The sequence below is a fragment of the Haliotis rufescens genome, unplaced genomic scaffold (genome assembly GCF_023055435.1).
Source record: "Haliotis rufescens isolate VD_foot unplaced genomic scaffold, xgHalRufe1.0.p SCAF_5, whole genome shotgun sequence".
NCBI classification, from domain to species: Eukaryota; Metazoa; Mollusca; class Gastropoda; order Lepetellida; family Haliotidae; genus Haliotis; species Haliotis rufescens.
The window spans coordinates 44,813,491-44,837,188 of record NW_025964223.1 but is presented as its reverse complement, the minus strand read 5'-3'; the positions used below and the strand labels follow the sequence as shown (position 1 = coordinate 44,837,188).

Below are 23,698 nucleotides of genomic sequence, written 5' to 3'. Positions count from 1 at the left end.
CACTTTAAGAACATTTGACATTTTAATGTCAACCTTGATGATCAGTTTTGACAAGTTTCGTCTTGTTAATATGTCTCAAAGTATGTTTACAGTGTTTGGACAAATAAGGTTTCTCATATATCTATCCATGGTGACGTTTCTTTTGCGGTTCAGTATATTGCACTAGACTTCACACAAGCTATTTCATTAGTGGGCGTTTAGTAGTGAACAAATAATCAAAATGGAAATATCACAGTTTATTTTATTTCAATGTACACATGAATAATATATAGTCTTATTGAATATTGGCGTCAAACTTACTGGTTACTTCGCGCTGCTCTAAATGTCCTTACTAAAGGTTCAGACGCTTTGCTCCATAAACGGTTATAACCTGCATTTAATTATATAAGAATACAGTTTATCAATGCTGAAGTTATTGTATGTCAACTGTGAATGGTGAGGGTATTATTCTTAGTGCTGATAACACCTCAACCCTTTATAGAAATAGGCCATCCATGGGTTATAATACAAACATAAATCTCGCACATTGTGTAGGTCACACGCACTGCTGCTATAACTCCCCTCAACTGCTCATAACGTGCGATATATACCTCGGGCCAATACAGACGAAGTGCATGTAAATTTGCGTTATACACTTGAACTTCGATTTACGATTACCATCATGAATATAACCACGTTTGTCGATTTCGTCCTAAGAAGATTAAACTGGTATGAGTTTAATGTTTATCGTTCAAGACTAAAGTTTTGGCTTCTGAGAACCTATTGATTTATCATAAACATGTCTTTAGTGATGCAGAAAACTTTCTCAATTCTTATTTCGTACACTGAGTAAAATACTGTACATATAACATAATGAAAACTTTAAATACATCTGTAAAAATCATTTTGAAATTTGACCTGGCGACGGATATGGTTTGTACGATATCTGTGTGTACAAGTCAGCAGTTGTTGTGTTTGTTTCTGTTTATTAACAGACACCTGGTGGTTGTACATATGTAAACAATCAACGTGGTTTTCGTTTGAGGACAATTTACTGTCAGAAGTCCTTATGAATTGCTTAATAAATGTATATGTGTTTCACTCATATTTTGTGTACACAGGCCAGGTGTCTTCGTGGTATGATGTCTTAATTCCACTCATATTTTGTGTGTATACGTCAACTGACCTCTCGATATATTGTCTCAACTGCACACACATTCCTTGTGTCCACGTCCATCGTCCTGGGCCCACTTACACAAAGCAATCTTAGCACTACGACTATTGTAAGCCTATGTTAAGGTATGGGATCATCTTAGCACTAAGAACGCTTTGTGCAAGTGGGCCCTGATGATATTTTCTCTCTTAATATATTCCACATGTATTCTATGTACACAAATCAATGGTTTTAATATAATCTCTTAATTATTTCCACACATATGTGTTGGTGAACAAGTCAATAGTCCCTTAATTAATTCCACGCATATTCTATACTACACAAAAGAAGTTAAGGATCACCTGATTCTTTCATATTACTATAGTTAATCTCTCATGTCATGACAGATTAACTTTACCATTATGAAAGAATCGGGTGATCCTTAACTTCTTTTGAGTAGTATATGTGTACAAGCCAACATAACTGATGGTATTGTATCTCTTCAATATTTCCACAGATCTTCTGTGTGAACAATTTAATAGTCCTGATTGAATTTTATCTCTTAAGTTATGCCACACAAGTTCTTTGTGTACAAGTCAATAGCATTGATGGAACATTATCTCTTAATTAATCCCACACATAGTCTATGTGGACAAGCCAACAAAACTGATGGTATTGTATCTCTTCATTAATCCCACACAGATTCTGTGTGTACAAGTCCATAGAACTGATGGAATTCTATCTGTTATTTAATTCCACATATAGGCTTTCTTTACACCAGTCCAAGCGGTCCATTCCGACTCCAGCATGTATCCTGTATTCCAAGAACGTGGCACCACGCGTCCGTCAGTTGTCACACCTGAGGTGTGGCTTGATCGGCGTCCCTGGCTGCCCTGTCTCTACAAACAGGATGGAAACCTTTGAATAATCGTACTTATAAAATTGATATTTGTACATTTTGTAGTCAATGAAATTATGTTTCAATGTAATGAGATAAAAACGCACGTTCTCTTTCTGTTTAATATGCTGTCCATGAGTAACCTTTGTACATTACTCACGTTGAAAAATGTGTAATGAATGTTTACAACAGTTTTAATACTTTCAACAACAACAAAGAGTCCTTTTACCTGCAACGCACAAATAATCCAAGCAACACAAGGAGTAGAATGATGCCCAGGAAAGCGCATGTCACAAGAATGTCGTCTAGAACATATAATATACTTTACAGTTAGAGTGACATAAACTGTCTGACAAAAGTAAATATACACCTATGTTTGTTGGAGGCTTAAATGAAACCAACAAGAAATGGTTATTTGATGTTGCATTTTAGACGGGTATCATAGCTGAGCTTTGGATCTTGAATTGCAGTGTTTCGACTACTGTTTTCAGCCGAATAACGTTTTGATAACATATATAATTGTTTGGTCAAATCCGTTCAAGTGCATACATTCTTTTGCCCGGCAGTTTATATTGCTAAAACACGGGAAATGGCAATGCATCTCAATGTCAATTCTCCTCGGAATTTTTTCAATTAAAACACATGTGTAGAAAGCGTTGCCTGAAAAATGTGTTTTGCTGACTTGTCATACGGAATAATTACATGCAACATTTTACATATTTTTGAATTTACGCCGCTTTTAGCAATATTCCAGCAACATCACGGCGGGAGACACAAGAAATGGACTTCACAGATTTGACCAATGTGGAGAATCAAACCCGGGTCTTCGGCGTGACAAGCGAACGCTTGAACCATTAGGCTATCCCAACGCCCCACATATGTATGAAGAAACAAATGTTCATTATGTGATGTATATTTTGATATTACAGTGTATACGAATTTATATGGCATACATGTATACAAAATATATATGGTTTACATGTATCAATATGAACATAACAAATAAGAATACTTTACCTAGGTATGTGATGAACACACTAACGGCTTCCGTACTGGTCACGTTTGTTCCTCCAGGGGTAGTAATTGTGGACGGGCCAAGAGGAGTAGCTGTGGTATTTCCACTAGTAGATGGGACAGGCGGATCTGGAGCAGATGATGTATTTGTAGACGTTACCCCGCCTGTTGTATTTGTTGTTTTTAAACTGGTCAAATCAGATGATCGCGTGGTGGTATTGTCTGTGTTCGCCGAAACGGATAAGGTGGTCGAAGATGTGTTGGTAGTGTCAGGAGGCAAAACAGGTTTGACAGTGCTGGGTGAACCAGAGGAAGTTGCTGGAGGGGAGTCAGTAGTGTTCGACCCAGTGTCAGTACTGGTCGACACGGATGAAGATGTGGTAGGTTTTTCAGTACTGGTCGGCACTGATGAAGATGTGGTTGGTTTTTCAGTACTGGTCGGCACTGATGAAGATGTGGTTGGTTTTTCAGTACTGGTCGGCACTGATGAAGATGTCGTAGGTTTTTTAGTACTAGTCGACACAGATGAAGACGTGGTGGGTTTCTTAGTAGTAGTCGTCACTGTTGAAGATGTGGTAGGTTTTTCAGTACTGGTCGGCACTGATGAAGATGTGGTGGGTTTCTCAGTACTGGTCGGCACTGATGAAGATGTGGTAGGTTTTTCAGTGCTAGTCGGCACGAATGAAGACGTGGTGGGTTTCGCAGTACTGGTCGACACGGATGAAGACGTGGTAGGCTTGTCAGTACCCATCGGCACTGATGAAGACGTGGTGGGTTTCTCAGTGCTAGTCGGCACTGATGAAGACGTGGTGGGTTTCTCAGTACTAGTCGAAACAGAAGAAGTCGTTACAGATTCAGTGACAGGTGAGCTGGTCGTTGTCTGTGGCGTTGTCGGACTGGTTGTCGGTGGGTCAGTCAAAGGAGGAACTGTTGTAGTAGTTGTGACCTTGTCCAAAATGTCATTTATGTCTTGAGCGAGACATGTCAATTTCATTTGTCCATCTGAAAGCCATGAACATATTGAATTGAAATTACATACCAATGTGCATACACGATAGAAATACGAAAATGTCCTACCTTTAAACCTTTAAAATATGGCATATATGTTATGTACAATATATCCTCTGAGACATGACTTATATTTTAAAATATTTTATATGAAAATAGTCCCAATTTCGCTCTATGGTTCCCAAGTCTGGGGTCTACACCAGAATGATGAACCAGGAACCGTACACACATTGGCATGCAAGCGCTTTCTAGGTGTCAAATCGTCAACACCCAACAACATGGTTCGAGGTGAATGTGGGCGTTATCCATTATATCTTTATGCATGCAAAAGAGTAATTGGTTATTGGTTAAAGTTATAGGGTAAGTCTGATTGTCGCTATCCGAAGAAATGTTATTATATGATGCTTCAGGCAGAAAGTTATGGCAACATTAATTGGGTCTCAAACTGTAAATCTGTATTGTTCAACTTGGGGTTTCGCTCTGTTTGGGAAAACCAGTGCATAAGTCACCCTCATTCGTTTTTGTCAGAATTTATGTCGCATCTGAAATGTAGTCATGAACAGGAGTGGCATGGTCTTCTGGAAAAGGGTAGTAAGTCTTACTCTTATTCTCAATTCGTGGTATCGTTTGATACAGAGTTGTATCATAATTGTGATGCCGTCAATAAATTGAGAGTGGCGCTTGCTAAGTTTAGGTGTTTTTCGCATCAACTGTGTGTTGAAACTGGGAGATAATTATAAGCTAATATCCCAAGTGACAGAAGATTATGTTGTGTTTGTGATGCTGGGTATGTGTACAACGAGCATCATTTTCGTTAGCCCCGGTTATAACAAGTTACGGGTGGATCACTTACCAAAGAAATATTGTAAATATCCGACCAAACAAAAACTTAATATCATTATGTCTACAACTTATTGAAAATTAATTAAACGTCTAGCTATCTGTATCTATGAAGCGATGTCACTTCGTAGTACATTATTGTCAGAACAATAAGATCGATGGCCTACACTTACGAAATAAACGGAATTGAATTGAATTGAAAATAAAGTATTGCTTAATCTGGAGGTACCAACATAACAATATATACTTCGCAATAAGTCAAAATGAATTGAATATCAAACGTTTCAACATGAATATTCATAGTAAATATCTGACAAGACAAGCCCAAAAAGGAATCTAGTTATCGTTATGATTATTATCTACATTACGGTTATTTTACAGATTCGACTCCAGCTATGTGGATCCGGTAGCCCCAAAGGGCGATAAGTATTGATAGCTAATGGAGGAATTATCATCAGAAAATATATTTCCAGCAGCTGTGACTTAGCTCATTGACTGCCATGGTGGTCCCAGTAGAGGGATCAATGCTCGAACAATTAATCACTACTTTGGCCTGGTCCCGAATCGCTATGCAGAACGTAAAATGATACTGCAATATGTTACGAGCTGCGCCCTTCTGACTTTACTTCGTGGAAATATGAATTATCGACCGAGAGTAGACCTACTCCCACCTGTAGAGCAGATAATGATATTACACCTACAGAAAACCTGTTCAGTCTCAATTCTTCGCTAGGACCTGTCAACACGCTTTTCGCTATATCAAACCACGCGAGGATCTATCAACGCCCCCGGCCGCGTCATACCAAACGACGTTAAAAGATGTTACTTGTTGTTACCCTGTCTGGCGCTCGGCATAAAGGGGCTAAAAGGACTGGTCGGCTCGGAGTCAGTATACTGTGTCTAAGTGGGGTATTCATGTTAAACTGCGGCATGGTATCTCAATGTGTTAGCACTATAAATCGGCATCAGTCCAGGCTAGTACAAGCAGCCACACACACATACACATACATGTACGTGCATGCACGTCGCTATATAAGTGCAATAATCTTGGACGCGACGTTAAATCCCATTTAAGCTCACCTATCAACGCACTTGTTGTTATTTCAAACCACGCCAGGACCTGCCAACACACTTGTTGTTATATCAAACTTCGCGAGGATCTGTCAGCACACTTGTTGTTATATCAAACCTTACGAGGACCTGTCAACACACTTGTTATTATATCAAACCGCGCGAGGACCTGTCAACACACTGTTTATTATATCAAACCTCGCCTGTACCTGTCAACACATTAGTTATTATATCAAACCTCGCGAGGACCTGTAAACACACTTGTTATTATATCAAACCTCGCGAGGACCTGTAAACACACTTGTTATTATATCAAAACCTTACGAGGACCTCTCAACACACTTGTTATTATATCAAACCTCGCGAGGATCTGTCAACACACTTGTTGTTATATCAAACTTCGCGAGGATCCGTCAGCACACTTGTTGTTATATCAAACCTTACGAGGACCTGTCAAGATACTTGTTATTATATCAAACCGCGCGAGGACCTTTGAACACACTGTTTATTATATCAAACCTCGCGAGGACCTGTCAACACATTTGTTATTATATCAAACCTCGCGAGGACCTGTCAACACACTTGTTATTATATCAAACCTCGCGAGGATCTGTCAACACACTTGTTGTTATATCAAACCTCGCGAGGACCTGTCAAGATACTTGTTATTATATCAAACCTCGCCAGGACCTGTCAACACATTTGTTATTATATCCAACCTTACGAGGGCCTGTCAACACAATGGTTAATATATCAAACCTTACGAGGACCTGTCAACCCACTGTTTATTAATCAAACCTCGCCAGGACCTGTCAACACACTTGTTGTTATATCAAACCTTACGAAGACCTGTCAATATTCTTGTTATTATATCAAACCTCGCGTGGACCTGTCAACACACTTGTTACTATATCAAACCTAACGAGGATCCGTCAACACACTTGTTGTTATATCAAACCTTACGAGGACCTGTCAACACACTTGTTATTATATCAAACCGCGCGAGGACCTGTCAACACCCTGTTTATTATATCAAACCTCGCCTGGACCTGCCAACACATTTGTTGTTATATCAAACTTCGCGAGGATCCGTCAACACACTTGTTGTTATATCAAACCTTACGAGGACCACTCAACACACTTGTTGTTAAATCAAACCGCGCCAGGACCTGTCAACACACTGTTTATTATATCAAACCTCGCGAGGACCTGTCAACACATTTGTTATTATATCAAACCTCGCGAGGACCTGTCAACACACTTGTTATTTTATCAAACCTTACGAGGACCTGTCAACACACTTGTTATTATATCAAACCTCGCGAGGACCTGTCAATACACTTGTTATTATATCAAACTTCGCGAGGATCTGTCAACACACTTGTTGTTATATCAAACCTCGCGAGGACCTGTCAACACACTTGTTGTTATATCAAACCTTACGAGGACCTGTCAATATACTTGTTATTATATCAAACCTTGCGAGGACCTGTCAACACAATGGTTAATATATCAAACCTTACGAGGACCTGTCAACACACTGTTTATTAATCAAACCTCGCCAGGACCTGTCAACACACTTGTTATTATATCAAACCTTACGAAGACCTGTCAATATACTTGTCATTATAGCAAACCTCGCGTGGACCTGTCAACACACTTGTTACTATATCAAACCTAACGAGGGCCTGTCAACACACTTGTTGTTATATCAAACCTTACGAGGACCTGTCAACACACTTGTTATTTTATCAAACCGCGCGAGGACCTGTCAACACACTGTTTATTATATCAAACCTCGCGAGGACCTGTCAACACATTTGTTATTATATCAAACCTCGCGAGGACCTGTCAACACACTTGTTATTATATCAAACCTCGCGAGGACCTGTGAACACATAATGATGTCATATGTAAACAAGTCCTGCATTAGCGCCATGTTGTAGATATCATGTTATCAAACCAAGTCTGGGCCTGACTGTTGTAAATTCGATATAACTAGAGAACCCCTTCCCAGCCACACGTGTTGTTTCAAGCCTACATGTAGGACAGGCCTGTCCCTCCAAGCTGTTGCATTTTCAGCGTAACAGCGTTCAACCTTAGGCTACAATGACATACCAATATGTACATTGTAACTGTTACAAGAAGCCCTAATCAAGTGTTCTTTACAGATGATTTCAGACGTGTTGTTGTACCACCTAACTGATTTCTTATTATCATAAGTACATAGGTTTTACGTATCCCAAAATGAGTGTTTTTGTTCAATTAATATTGTGGAATACACGCGTCCTGTATTTGACGCTCTGTATATCACAGCATTCATCTCCATGACAACTAGTGCGTACATGTATCCTCGCCGTATTATCGCTGTAACCGTCAAAGTCGTATACTATACGTGCGCTAATGTACTGCTACTGTGTCAACGATAGTGTCCAACCTCCATGAAGGTTATACGTACCCCATTCTACTACTGCTGCCTATCATAGTGTCCATCCTACATGTAGGCTATATGTACCCCATTCTACTACTGCTGCCTATCATAGCGTCCATCCTACATGTAGGCTATACGTCCCCCATTCTACTACTGCTGCCTATCATAGTGTCCATCCTACATGTAGGCTATACGTACCCCATTCTACTACTGCTGTCTATCATAGTGTCCATCCTACATGTAGGCTATACGTCCCCCATTCTACTACTGCTGTCTATCATAGTGTCCAACCTACATGTAGGCTATATGTACCCCATTCTACTACTACTGTCTATCATAGTGTCCATCCTACATGTAGGCTATATGTACCCCATTCTACTACTGCTGTCTATCATAGTAGCCACCCTACATGTAGGCTATATGTCCCCCACTCTACTACTGCTGTCTATCATAGTGTCCAACCTACATGTAGGATATACGTACCCCACTCTACTACAGCTGTCTATCATAGTGTCCAACCTACATGTAGGCTATACGTATACCACTGTACTACTGCTGTCTATCATAGTGTCCAACCTACATGTAGGATATACGTACCCCACTCTACTACAGCTGTCTATCATAGTGTCTAACCTACATGTAGGCTATACGTCCCCCATTCTACTACTGCTGCCTATCATAGTGTCCGACCTACAGGTAGTCTATACGTATATCACTCTACTACTGCTCTCTACCATAGTGTCGAACCAACAATGTACATGTGGGCTATACTTACCCCATTCTACTACAGCTGTCTATCATAGTGTCCAACCTACATATAGGCTATACGTATACCACTGTACTACTGCTGTCTACCACAGTGTCCAACCTACAATGTACATGTGGGCTATACGTACCCTACTCTGCTACTGCTGTCTATCATAGTGTCGAACCTACATGTAGGCTATACGTCCCCCATTCTACTACTGCTTACTATCATAGTGTCCAACCTACATGTAGGCTATATGTACCCCACTCTACTACTGCTGTCTATCATAGTGTACAACCTACAGGTAGGCTATACGTATACCACTGTACTACTGCTGTCTACCATAGTGTCCAACCAACATGTAGGATATACGTACCCCATTCTACTACTGCTGTCTACCATAGTGTCCAACCTACATATAGGCTATACGTATACCACTCTACTACTGCTGTCTACCATAGTGTCCAACCTACAATGTTCATGTGGGCTATACGTACCCTACTCTGCTACTGCTGTCTACCATAGTGTCCAACCTACATATAGGCTATACGTATACCACTCTAATACTGCTGTCTATCATAGTGTCCAACCTACATGTAGGCTATATGTCCCCCATTCTACTCGAGCTGTCTATCATAGTGTCCACCCTACATGTAGGCTATACGTCCCCCATTCTGCTACTGTTGTCTATCATAGTGTCCACCCTACATGTAGGCTATACTTCCCCCATTCTACTACAGCTGTCTATCATAGTGTCCACCCTACATGTAGGCTACACTACTGCCTAAAAGTTCATTCCCCTAACACGCGTTGAGAACGCGTGTAACACGCATGTGACACGGGTGCTCAACGGGTTGCACACGCGATTCACACCCGTTGCACACCCGTGTCCAACGGGTGTGAATCGCGTGTGCAACCCGTTGCACACGCGTGTGCCACGCGTGTAACACGGGACCGGGTTCCAGTTGAAGTTGACAAATTTATCAAATGAATAGTGAAATAAAACAAAACAGTGAGATGTGAAATTTGAGTTAATGAGCGGCCATTGAGCTGTGTTCACCAGACCGTAAATACAAGGTCGGCCCATCTTAATTAGTGTTCGGTTGCTAGACTTTTATGGCATGAACCATTCCACTAGGGTCCAGTCTAGCCATTGTGGCTAGCCGACAGTAGAACAGTAGTGAATTTAGATGCGAGTTTATTGCTAAGAAACCCCCGTGTTGACACGATTGTCGCGGGTTGGTAAATGTTCGCCATTAATAAAATAATTGTTTGTGGATTGCGAACATATTCATTTGCCCACACGAGTCATTCCATTTGATTGCAAATATAACGTTTTTCGTTCGCCAAATTTATGCTTTAGACAGTTCAATTATGACATAGCCGTCACCACTACTAATGTCTTATTATTTCACGTAGGAATATGTCCCATTTCCCCACACCCAACTTTCTGTGTTGTATTTTGAAAAATAAATAAAAGAAGGTTTTGTGTGGGACACTTTTATACTAATTATAAGAGGATGTTGTAAATGAATATGAACAGCCATGCTGTCTGACAGTTGATAAAATTTGAGATCTTCACAATCACCGGGTGTGACCATGTAGACAGAATCTCGTTAGGGTTTGTGATTTTTACATTTGCCCAATTACCATAGTGAGTATTGCTGGGGATACCAAACGTAACAGTTTATTATTAGAGGTTGTGAGTACCTATACCACGTAGATAGGATATCTTTAGGATTTTAATCCTTCTTTGAGAGGCATTTAGAAGTTGGAGTACTACGTTAGGATAAGATTTATGGGTGACTTTAATCCTTTCTTTCTCTGTGGGTAATCCTTTCACGTTCATTTGAGGAAGTCACTCAACCAGGTCATGACAGGTCGTGAGTTTACTTACTAACTACTGTGAGCGTTTTTGGCATGACATCTTTTCTTGTATAAACATAGAAACGATGCTCACTCACTCACTGTTAATCTTCTGCAGTTTGCTGGCAAAGTGGGGATAAACCTCAGTGTCAAAGACGATCAAACTTAGTTCGAATCCTTGTTTATATGTGACATCTCCCAAATGGGGACATTTTCATAAACTTGGCAAGTGATGATGAATTTTAATATTAATATTATTATAGTTTATGAAATTGTTAATAAAACTTTAATAAAATTGTGCTTCACTCTCACGAAAAATATATTGCCTGTGAGTAAATTTATTTGTCACGTTACATCGGCATTTTTCAGTGATATTGGGACTACATGAAACATGGCTGGTTTTACATTTCTGATACAGGTGCTTGACTGACTGAGTAGTTCATGATCAATAAGATATGTTTAAATCAGTCAAGTTTGCAACAATAGATGAATAAGTTGATACATTTGGACCGCAGTTACCGATTAACAACTTAAGACATAGAGACAGGGAGGAGATATATAACCAAACCTATGATCCTGTTGAGACAGTTGACAGTTAGAACGTTGGATTAAACGACAGTAACTAATTTGAACATTCCCCAGTTATATCATAAAATACATCATAACCCATAACAGTCCGAGAGACAGCTTCCAGACATATACTAGTATTGAAGGGACAATCGCTTTTGACAGTTTAAAAATAAACTCACCTTAAGGTGCTTGGCAAATCAAAACTGACCTCCCTGAATATGTTTTTTAGGTTTGACAGCAACTATGCTTGTGGATTTCAGAGATAGACATGATTGGTTAGCTAGATGTTATTACAATAAGCGAAAATGTCTTAAAAGTCCACAGTTGGTTTAATAGTACAAAAAGTGTGTTATAGATCTATCAACGTTTTCTTTTATTGAACATAATATTTGCACTATATTGCTGTAAGCTGTAAATAATCTAGCCTCCCCATGTACGTAACTTACATATATTTATGTATGGCCAGAACAGCAAATAGAGTTCTGGTAGATAGGTACCTCGGAGATATAACGTGCGCTTTCCGACTTAAGCCTATCTCGCACACGGGGAAGCACTTGTACTATTAGGGTAAAAAAGGGTAATGATTAAATAAAGAAGTGCAATCTATTTTCTATATATATTTGTAGATATGAAGCATTCTAGTTAATTGTGGATGCACCGGGCAGACAGAATTGTGTTTATTTCCAGGCCATCCTGATCGTCGTTTACTACTATAAGGTGTATGGTTGGAGGCAAGATCAAAGGCGCCGCACAGCATTTATTAGATAACAGACGGGGTCGTCCGTTTCGCTTTGAACAACCACCCCACCTGTCTGTAGGAGTTATATAATCGGTGCGCAAATAATTGTGTCAAGTCCACTGCCGGGCTGATGCGGTGTCAGTGTCAGCGATGAACATGAATGCTCAAATTATAGACTTGTAGCACTCACAAGTTGCTTAGCCAAATTATTTGAAAAGTGTATATTCAATTCTCTGATAACAGGAAATATAACCTTAGGAAAAGATTCAACATACAAACAATCAAATGTAGAACACAGTCCTATGCTTATTATCATTTTTTCTGGATATGATCAACCTGCGGAACCCTCTATCCGATGAAGTAACTAATGCTCGCTCATTAAAAGAAATCAAATCCTTAATTAATCGTTCTGATGCAATTATTAATAATTTTGACTTCAAATATTTTCATAGATCATGCCAAATTGTCCACTGTCGCCTTAGGCTCGGCTGCAGTGACTTAAACGCTGATACGTTTAGACGACATGTATCAGACATACCAGACTGCACTTGTGGATATCACCTTGAAGATGCAATTCACTTTTTCTATAACTGTTAAAAAATACGATAATATCAGAAACACTGTGTATTTCTACACACATGGGTATGGTCTAAAAATTATATTACATGGCAGTAGTTAAGCAGTTCTACAAACATGACTCTTCTTAAATCAGTTCATGACATCATTGTCAAAAGCAAAAGGTTTGAGTAGCTTAAGTTTATGCATGTAGTAAAGGAAAACTGCATTACCTTATTTCAAAGACACCACTTGCTTGCTTTCATTTGTGCATTTTGTATGTTTATGTTCATCACTCTCTTATATATATCCAGCGGTTGTTAAGTTGTTACCTGGAGAGGTATTACATAAGCATGTTTTGCTTTTTTACCGATACAGATTTCTTTTGAAATAAAAATACGTTTAAGCCAACACAGCTAACGGTAAAACACATGATTGTAAACTATTCAAAAAGGGGCACTAATCTCTGGCTTCTTCTCGGGTGTCGGACTCAAACTCATTTATTCTTAGAATAACATGACATACAATTATCTACAATTTTTATTATGTACAATTTAATAAAAATAGGATACGTGGATACTAATACAATTTACCAATTGTATTGTACACATTGTTAAGGAATTTAGATAGGCCTTTAAGATTTCTTACACTGTTAGTGGTCATAATTTTCTTAAATGTTTGGAAACTTAAGATATTGCTTATTTAAGAGTTCATATCGCCGTTGGTGAAAAGCTTCACATCGGATGTAATGCAATTCATCTCCCACGGCGATAGAATCACAGAGTGGACACTGGTTGTCTTCCCTGGGAATGTTCAGCCATCGACCAGTTTCAACTGGTACTCCTTGGTTAGAAAGTTCTGACTTTTAGTATTGGGAGAAATATTGATTTTGAGAGCAGTAGATATTTCGCAAATGAAGGTTGATTCTTCAGGTAGCACGACCTTTGGATTTCCGCTTGGGCTTACTAGCTGCCGTGAGTCAATTTGCTCGTTAACGCAACCGAGCGTGACAAGAGACTGGGCTACCAGTCTGCAAGGACAGCTAAATAAACTTACGCATTTTTGAAAACTGATTGGTTACCCGTGATCTATGAAGATTTCAACAAAGGGCGCATGGTAATTAATTTCTTCAGCCTAAACAAACAGACAAATAACGGCGAAAGCTCATCGGATGTCGTCATTTGGAAATACCCCTGATTGTTACAGTTTGATAATAAAAAAGTATCCCTGAGTGAAAGCATTTGCGGATTTCGGATTGCGTGGATGATACAATTACTACTCCCTTGTTGTCATCCACATTTTCTGGTATAACCCTACACTTGTGTATTTGTCGTAATTCACTTGCTGCTCAGTTAATGAATTTATAACATGTATACTTAGTTGTAGCACAACTCAGATTACCCGATAAAGGTTCAAATTTGGTCTTTCTTGTACGTGGGGTAATTATTTAATCTAAATCCAGGTTTGAAGTGAGGTGGAATGTGAGTTATGCACGTCGCAGCCCAGCAAGTGATGTATGATCAGTTGCTTTACTTTTTTTGTAAATCAACTGATCATTCCCAGACATCAAAGGATCAACAGGAAATACGTTGATTGATTAATTACTGTTATCTTGCACAGTGGATACGTCAAAAGTAAGTGTTTACATGTGAAGGTAGGGTTACTAAACCTAGGGAATACTCATATCATGGCGTGAAGTACAGATGTAAAAACAACATACAGTCAAGTCTCGTTAATCCGACACTCGTTAATCCGACGCTCGGCTTTATCCGACACAAATGATGGGAACCGATTGATTCAGCGCTATTTAGTCCCGTTAATCCGACATTCTCGCACTCCGACTCCGACACACCTAATTTGCAACGAATTACTGAAATCACTCATTAATCAGTCTCGTTAATCCGACACAGTGGTCAGCGTACTCCGTGGTCATCTGCCCGCGAGTACACAACCCCGTGTTTTGACACGCACCGGCTGCAGAGATTAACTTTAACAATTAACACTAGATGCCAGGATCATAAAGAATTTCAAGCTTTATTATAAGAAACAAATGAAATTACACCTCGACAATGTTGATGCTGAAGGACCATCGAATGTACTTTGTTCAAAGGGTAACCGATAATACACTGACTAGTTGTTCATTGTTATCTAACTCAATGTATGTTTTTAAGAACCGTGGACATTATAAAAATAGTTGTCACGTGGGCTTTCACAGCTAACTTGGCACCTATGTGAAACAATTGAAACAAAATAAGTGATCAGTTAAGAAACAAACACGGGTTATACTATTCGATACATTTAAATAACGTTTAAAAACGATATATTTAAATATTTTAATATATTTCATATATATTCCAAATATTGTTTCCAAATATTGTTTCCAAATAATTATTATTAAAGTATTTGATTCTCACATAGACATTTTACATCGAATAAGTATTTTTGTACAGCTGCAGACGCAATGGATATTGTTCCTGTATGTTGATATTCCCGGATACATTATAACTTTGGTAGGTTGTTATAATGATATTTGCATTTTGTTTTCATTCATTCGCTGCAGCTTTGAACAGAATCATTCTTGTTCCTTTCCGTTTGGTTGGGAAGTTTTTCGATGCGCGATAGACGGTGTTTTCACAAGTATTTTCTTTTGTAAGCGTGTATATGTTACAGTCAATGTGTAAAATATGATTCACTCAGGCAATTTATTAAATATCTAAATATTTCAGTCATTTTACAAATTGACTGAATAATCCATTCATTTATTTAACCGACTGACTAAAAATGATAAAGACGACCAAGAGAGCTTAAACACATCACAATATATTAATTATGCTAAGAAAAGAAGCCAAACAATACAGAACTGTACTTGGTGATGGTATTAAACATATTTGGAATTCGTTATCATATTAATAAAGATGGACATATTTTTCAGTTAATTTGTGAAATAAACTGAATATTTAGGCGTTTTAATACATTTCCTTAGTGAAATCTGTTTACATTTTGAATGTAAACATATACACACGGTAAAATAAGCAATGTTCAGTGAAATATTTACTCTGTGTTGCAAGTCAAAATAGTGTACACGAAGATTGCACAATTACTAAGCAAGTGACTTATCAAAACTGCATCACCATTACCGATGCTCCCCACAAATATACCTACATTTCAAAAACTGTATTTCATTTTTGTTGATCAGTGTGACCATACGTCCTTCTACTTTCAATTAAAATGCGCTTACGAATGGCGAGCAAAGGTCGCGAACAAGTCTAGATTTCTGCTATATCATCCGGGTACTCACTGGGAAAATACAGTAATGCACAGGTAACAACTACTCCCGCGGAATTGCTTTAGATCAGTGTCCTTTGTACGTTGAAATACTATATATTGTGAAAGACAAAATGATGTATCAAGGATCAAGTAGAAGATACATTGACCGTTGCGCTGGGAGTTTATTCAACAGACCGTGAAAATAACACTGCTGTATCTTATTATTTATTTTAGATGATGCAGGCAAAGCTCACTTCTCCTGGCGGCCATTATCAAACGGCCAGCTAAAACACAACCCCGCGCTTACGTCTACAGGTCTCTTCCTGTAGTACGGTAATTAGTATTCTCTCCCTCAAGTGTATCCTCAATGATATAACCCACCCTCATTAATTACATGCTGCTCTTTTCCAGCCTCACGGCTATGGAGCTGTGATAAAGAGTCCAAGTCATCATAAAGTAATCAGGGTCCAATAAAAACAATGCGCCGCCAAACCTCATACATATTATCACTGAAAGTCGTACTACAGACGGTTAATGTCAAATCACAATAAAAGCATTTCAATTGCAATAACATGTTCCAGGACCATGTATTCTCTTAATTAACACCATCGGATTTAGAAGCAATGGTCGTATAAAACAAAACAGATCTATTTAATCGCAACAGTATTCATGTTATTCCCACAAAATCACATAAAGAAAGGAGACATTAGGAAATACATGTGTATTATCATTTTTCGTCAGGATAACAAAATTTTCTCTCCTTGTTACCACCTCCAGGTTCAGCTTAAGACGGGTCCTCCTTTGGTCAAAAGTTTGTTCCCCCTCTAATGAGTGTGTCACGCGTTGCACACGAGTGGCGGACGGGGTGCACACCCGTGTGCAACGCGTTGCACACGGGTCTCACACGCGTGACCAACCCGATGCACACTGGTTGCGTAACGCGTTGCCCATGCGTGTAAGGGGAATGAACTTCTAGGCAGTAGTGTATATGTACCCCACTCTACTACTGCTTACTATCATAGTGTCCACCCTACATGTAGGCAATATGTCCCCAACTCTACTACTGCTGTCTATCATAGTGTCCACCCTACATGTAGGCTATACGTATACCGATTTACTACAGCTGTCTACCATAGTGTCCAACCTACATGTAGGCTATACGTACCCCATTCTACTACTGCTGTCTATCATAGTGTCCACCCTACATGTAGGCTATACGTACCCCATTCTACTACTGCTGTCTATCATAGTGTCCACCCTACATGTAGGCTATACGTATACAACTCTACTATTGCTGTCTATCATAGTGTCCACCCTACATGTAGGCTATATGTACCCCACTCTACTACTGCTGTCTATCATAGTGTCCACCCTACATGTAGGCTATACGTCCCCCATTCTACTACTGCTTACTATCATAGTGTCCAACCTACATGTAGGCTATATGTACCCCACTCTACTACTGCTGTCTATCATAGTGTCCACCCTACATGTAGGCTATACGTACCCCACTCTACTACTGCTGTCTATCATAGTGTCCACCCTACATGTAGGCTATACGTCCCCCATTCTACTACTGCTGTCTATCATAGTGTCCACCCTACATGTAGGCTATACGTATACAACTCTACTATTGCTGTCTATCATAGTGTCCACCCTACATGTAGGCTATATGTACCCCACTCTACTACTGCTGTCTATCATAGTGTCCACCCTACATGTAGGCTATACGTCCCCCATTCTACTACTGCTTACTATCATAGTGTCCAACCTACATGTAGGCTATATGTACCCCACTCTACTACTGATGTCTATCATAGTGTACAACCTACAGGTAGGCTATACGTATACCACTGTACTACTGCTGTCTACTATAGTGTCCAACCAACATGTAGGATATACGTACCCCATTCTACTACTGCTGTCTACCATAGTGTCCAACCTACATGTAGGCTATACGTACCCCATTCTACTACTGCTGTCTACCATAGTGTCCAACCAACATGTAGGATATACGTCCCCCATTCTACTACTGCTTACTATCATAGTGTCCAACCTACATGTAGGCTATATGTACCCCACTCTACTACTGCTGTCTATCATAGTGTACAAACCTACAGGTAGGCTATACGTATACCACTGTACTACTGCTGTCTACCATAGTGTCCAACCAACATGTAGGATATACGTACCCCATTCTACTACTGCTGTCTACCATAGTGTCCAACCTACATATAGGCTATACGTATACCACTCTACTACTGCTGTCTACCATAGTGTCCAACCTACAATGTTCATGTGGGCTATACGTACCCTACTCTGCTACTGCTGTCTACCATAGTGTCCAACCTACATATAGGCTATACGTATACCACTCTAATACTGCTGTCTATCATAGTGTCCAACCTACATGTAGGCTATACATGTATGTCCCCCATTCTACTCGAGCTGTCTATCATAGTGTCCACCCTACATGTAGGCTATACGTCCCCCATTCTGCTACTGTTGTCTATCATAGTGTCCACCCTACATGTAGGCTATACTTCCCCCATTCTACTACAGCTGTCTATCATAGTGTCCACCCTACATGTAGGCTATATGTACCCCACTCTACTACTGCTGTCTATCATAGTGTCCAACCAACATGTAGGATATACGTACCCCACTCTACTACTGCTGTCTACCATAGTGTCCAACCTACAATGTTCATGTGGGCTATACGTACCCTACTCTGCTACTGCTGTCTACCATAGTGTCCAACCTACAATGTTCATGTGGGCTATACGTACCCTACTCTGCTACTGCTGTCTACCATAGTGTCCAACCTACATATAGGCTATACGTATACCACTCTAATACTGCTGTCTATCATAGTGTCCAACCTACATGTAGGCTATATGTCCCCCATTCTACTCGAGCTGTCTATCATAGTGTCCACCCTACATGTAGGCTATACGTCCCCCATTCTGCTACTGTTGTCTATCATAGTGTCCACCCTACATGTAGGCTATACTTCCCCCATTCTACTACAGCTGTCTATCATAGTGTCCACCCTACATGTAGGCTATATGTACCCCACTCTACTACTGCTGTCTACCATAGTGTCCAACCAACATGTAGGATATACGTACCCCACTCTACTACTGCTGTCTACCATAGTGTCCAACCTACATATAGGCTATACGTATACCACTCTACTACTGCTGTCTACCATAGTGTCCAACCAACATGTAGGATATACGTACCCCACTCTACTACTGCTGTCTACCATAGTGTCCAGCCAACATGTAGGATATACGTACCCCACTCTACTACTGCTGTCTATCATAGTGTCCACCCTACATGTAGGTTATATGTACCCCATTCTACTACTGTTGTCTACCATAGTGTCCACCCTACATGTGGGCTATACGTATACCACTCTACTACAGCTGTCTATCTTAGTGTCCACCCTATATGTGGGCTATACGTACCCCACTCTACTTTAGCTGTCTATCATAGTGTCCAACCTACATGTAGGATATACGTACCCAACTCTACTACTGCTTTCTATCATAGTGTCCAACCTTCATGTAGTCTATACGTATACCACTTTACTACTGCTGTCTACCACAGTGTCCAACCTACATATAGGTTATACGAACCCCATTCTACTACAGCTGTCTACCATAGTGTCCAACCTACATGTAGGCTATACGTTCCCCATTCTACTACTGCTTTCTATCATAGCGTCCAACCTTCATGTAGTCTATGCGTATACCACTCTACTACTGCTGTCTACCTTAGTGTCCAACCTACATGTAAGTTATACGTATACCACTGTACTACTGCTGTCTACCATAGTGTCCACCCTACATGTAGGCTATATGTCCCCCACTTTACTACTGCTGTCTATCATAGTGTCCACCCTACATATAGGCTATCAGTACTGTGTTTACTATTTCTTCACTTTTGTGTTACATCACATTTAGGCTATGCGCCTATCGAAGTATTCCGCCTATATTCAGGCTACACGTACCCCCACACCGTACTGCTGTTGTGCCTATCGAAGTATTCCGCCTATATTTAGGCTACACGTACCCCCACACCGTACTGCTGTTGTGCCTATCGAAGTATTCCGCCTATATTAAGGCTATACGTACCCCAACACCGTACTGCTGTTGTGTCTATTGAAGTGTTCCGCCCATATTAAGGCTTTACATACCCCAACACCGTACTGATGTTGTGTCTATTGAAGTGTTCCACCTACATTTAGGCTACACGTACCTACACAACGCACTGCTGTTGTGTCTATCATAGTGTTCCTCCTGCGTGCAGATTATACGTACTCTACACCGTACTATCACTGCGCCTGTCGTAGTGTCCAGCCTTCATGTCTACTTCCCGTACCATGTTATCCCACGGCAAATTTACACAAGTTCGCTACCTTAGTGACGTTTGGACAATAACAGTGGTCCACCTGGGACATAAATGCCCCACCAAATTGTTTTGACTATTATTATGCTATTCTAGGCTAGTGGTTCATATACACACCACCTGAGTAATAATCTGACTACCACAGTGTTCCACCTAGGCTAGACCTACCTCCGCCAGCTTGCTGTATATGGACACAAAATCCAACTGTTTCATCTTTGTTCTGTCTGACAAGAGTAACAAACGCGCCATTCCCAGGCTGCAGAGTTCCAATCACAGGCTCAGGAGATGACCCATCACATTTGATAAGGATCTTGATTGATGTGGAATACAACAGTGCCTGACAGTTTGTAGCAATGGCCTCGGCTGACACTGTGAAGTTTATAGGTCCGTCTACCGCCTGGAGCCGACACGTACAGGAGCCGGTGAAACCGTCTGAATCCACGCCGTCCAAGTACAGCGAGGGTGACTGTTTGACGTCAGATTGGCACATATTCACAACTGTAAAAAGACGCAAATACGTAAGACTAACATAGTGACACACACATGTTCTTGCACGTTACTTTTTATGTGAATAATTTTAAATAAACATATGGTCTTGGCATGGGTTATGGTTAGAATAGCAGTTTAGTTCATGATTGTCAATACTTAAAACGTTTTGTTCAATCTCGAAGAAGCATTGTATTAATGGCAATAATAAATCATATTTTGATATAAGGTTATATTTACAATTTGTGCTACTAAGACCGATGTACATTGCATCATTCCTGACGTACTGTGTACCGTCTCTTCTATATTGTGTGCCCAACCCGATCTGCTGTGTATCCACAACCCAGCTCTATGAATTATGTGTCTTGTCCGATACACCGTGTATCTACAAACCAGCACTATGAATTATGTGTATTTCCCGATCTACTGTGTATCCACAACCCAGCAATATGAATTAAGTGTCTTACCCAATCTCGTGTGTATCCACAAAAAAACAAGCCACAACCCAGCACTATGAATTATGTGTCCTATCCGATAAACTGTGTATCAACAACCCAGCACTATGAATTAAGTGTCTTACCCAATCTCGTGTGTATCCACAAAAAAACAAGCCACAACCCAGCACTATGAATTATGTGTCCTATCCGATAAACTGTGTATCAACAACCCAGCAATATGAATTAAGTGTCTTACCCAATCTCGTGTGTATCCACAAAAAAACAAGCCATAACCCAGCACTATGAATTATGTGTCCTATCCGATAAACTGTGTATCAACAACCCAGCACTATGAATTAAGTGTCTTACCCAATCTCGTGTGTATCCACAAAAAAACAAGCCACAACCCAGCACTATGAATTATGTGTCCTATCCGATAAACTGTGTATCAACAACCCAGCACTATGAATTAAGTGTCTTACCCAATCTCGTGTGTATCCACAAAAAAAACAAGCCACAACCCAGCACTATGAATTATGTGTCCTATCCGATAAACTGTGTATCAACAACCCAGCAATATGAATTAAGTGTCTTACCCAATCTCGTGTGTATCCACAACCAAGCACTATGAATTATATGTCCTCCCCGATCTACTGTGTATCCACAACCAAGCACTATGAATTATGTGTCCTATCCGATATACCGTGTATCTACAACCAAGCACTATGAATTATGTGTCTTTCCCGATACACTGTGAATTTGCAACCCAGCTCTAGGACTTATGTGTCCTATCCGATACACTGTGTATTCACAAGCCAGCACTATGAATTATGTTTCCTTCCCGATCTCGTGTGTATCCTCAACATAGCACTATGAATTATGTGTCCTATCCAATACACTGTGTATTCACAACCAAGCAGTATGTATTATGTGTCCTACCCAATCTCGTGTGTATCAACATCCCACAACCAAGCACTATAAAGTATGTGTCCTTTCCAGTCTACTATATATCCACAACCAAGCACTGTGAATTATGTGTCCTTCCCAATCTACTGTGCATCCACAACCAAACACTATGAATTAAGTGTCCTTCCCCATCTCGTGTATACCTACTACCCAACCAGATATATTCTAGAGCATAACCGATGTATTGCGTACCCATCCCGACGTATTGTGCACCGAGCTTGGAAGAGCGTTTCTCTTCTCCTACTGGGTTTGTTTATAGACTGTAATTTGTGTAGTATTGCTGAAAAAAATACTACAGGTCAAGGCTATCTGATATAAATTTCAACGTGGACTTGTATGAAAGAATACAGAGATGACTTATGGAATGTAACTTCATTGACACAATATCTTCTACTTCTACTTCAAATTTCTTCTTGTATCTTTAGTTAAGCCACAAGTTTTCAAACACACACTGCTAAATACATACCATTTGCATTCGCTGGACAGGTGGCACCTTGTGAAAAGAAAGCAAAGTACTGAAATGTATTTCATCCCTTCAAATATAATAATGGTATTAGTATTACTATTGCGTTACATTAGTATACAGTATTGTTATAAGTTATCGGAAACATAGCCGTCTACTGATTGACTTCTTGGATTAGTATAAAACTGCGTTATCTGAAACATCGTTCATTGGATGTACTGGACCATTGAACTTAAAGTACTTGGAGGTAAGCGAAGTGCCGATATACCGAGTCAAGATATAAGAACACAATGCAGAACAGGACAATGTGTGTGTTTAAGAATCTTGAAAGTTAGCCATACACTAAAATGGAAGAAAAAAACCTAGCTTTCTTCAGCATTTATACACACACCCAATGCCTTATATTCTCAAATAAAGTTAACTGATAGTTTGATAGCGCCAGAAACAATATACTGAGTTGAAAAAGTTGGCGTTAACGAATATTTGCTCTAGTTTTACGTTGTGAAAAAGGTGGGGTTACCGTGTGAAATATGAGGTATCATGATCCACAGCATCCAGCACAGTCCAACGTCCCATATTATCTCGATTAGTATCATTTTCCTTCAGCATTATAGTCCCAAAAAATCCTTCGGCTAGATTCATCATCCACGGATTTTAAAGCGGATGCTCATTCCATGGTACATCTTGTTACATTACTGACGGTACAATCCTGTTGTACCTGTGGACGTTGGTAACCCAACCCTTCCCTAACGCCCAAATAAGTGTACTGCTCACAAGCTGATCTTTACCGT

At 39.9% G+C, this 23,698-nt stretch overlaps 1 protein-coding gene across 1 annotated transcript; it reads right to left on the bottom strand.

Moving 5' to 3' along the window:
* Window positions 1-235: 235 nt before the first annotated feature.
* On the bottom strand, window positions 236-23,698 carry LOC124139974 (flocculation protein FLO11-like). The gene is made up of 6 exons (XM_046507270.2): window positions 23,428-23,698; window positions 22,911-22,937; window positions 20,724-21,053; window positions 3,048-4,046; window positions 2,260-2,335; window positions 236-2,031 (listed from the first exon to the last, which is right to left on the bottom strand). The coding sequence occupies exons 1-6, from the start codon at window positions 23,501-23,503 to the stop codon at window positions 1,986-1,988; spliced, it is 1,554 nt and encodes a 517-aa protein (XP_046363226.2). The 5' UTR covers window positions 23,504-23,698; the 3' UTR covers window positions 236-1,985.

What these genes read in the sequence shown, in the direction of transcription:
- LOC124139974 (XM_046507270.2), bottom strand. Translation starts at nt 23,503, where the DNA reads ATGATACTAATCGAGATAATATGGGACGTTGGACTGTGCTGGATGCTG. An exon ending in TGTGTTCATCACATACCTAG is followed by an intron (nt 2,336 to 3,047) that starts GTAAAGTATTCT and finishes TATATGTTCTAG; the next exon opens with ACGACATTCTTGTGACATGC. An exon ending in GGATTATTTGTGCGTTGCAG is followed by an intron (nt 2,032 to 2,259) that starts GTAAAAGGACTC and finishes TCCTGTTTGTAG; the next exon opens with AGACAGGGCAGCCAGGGACG.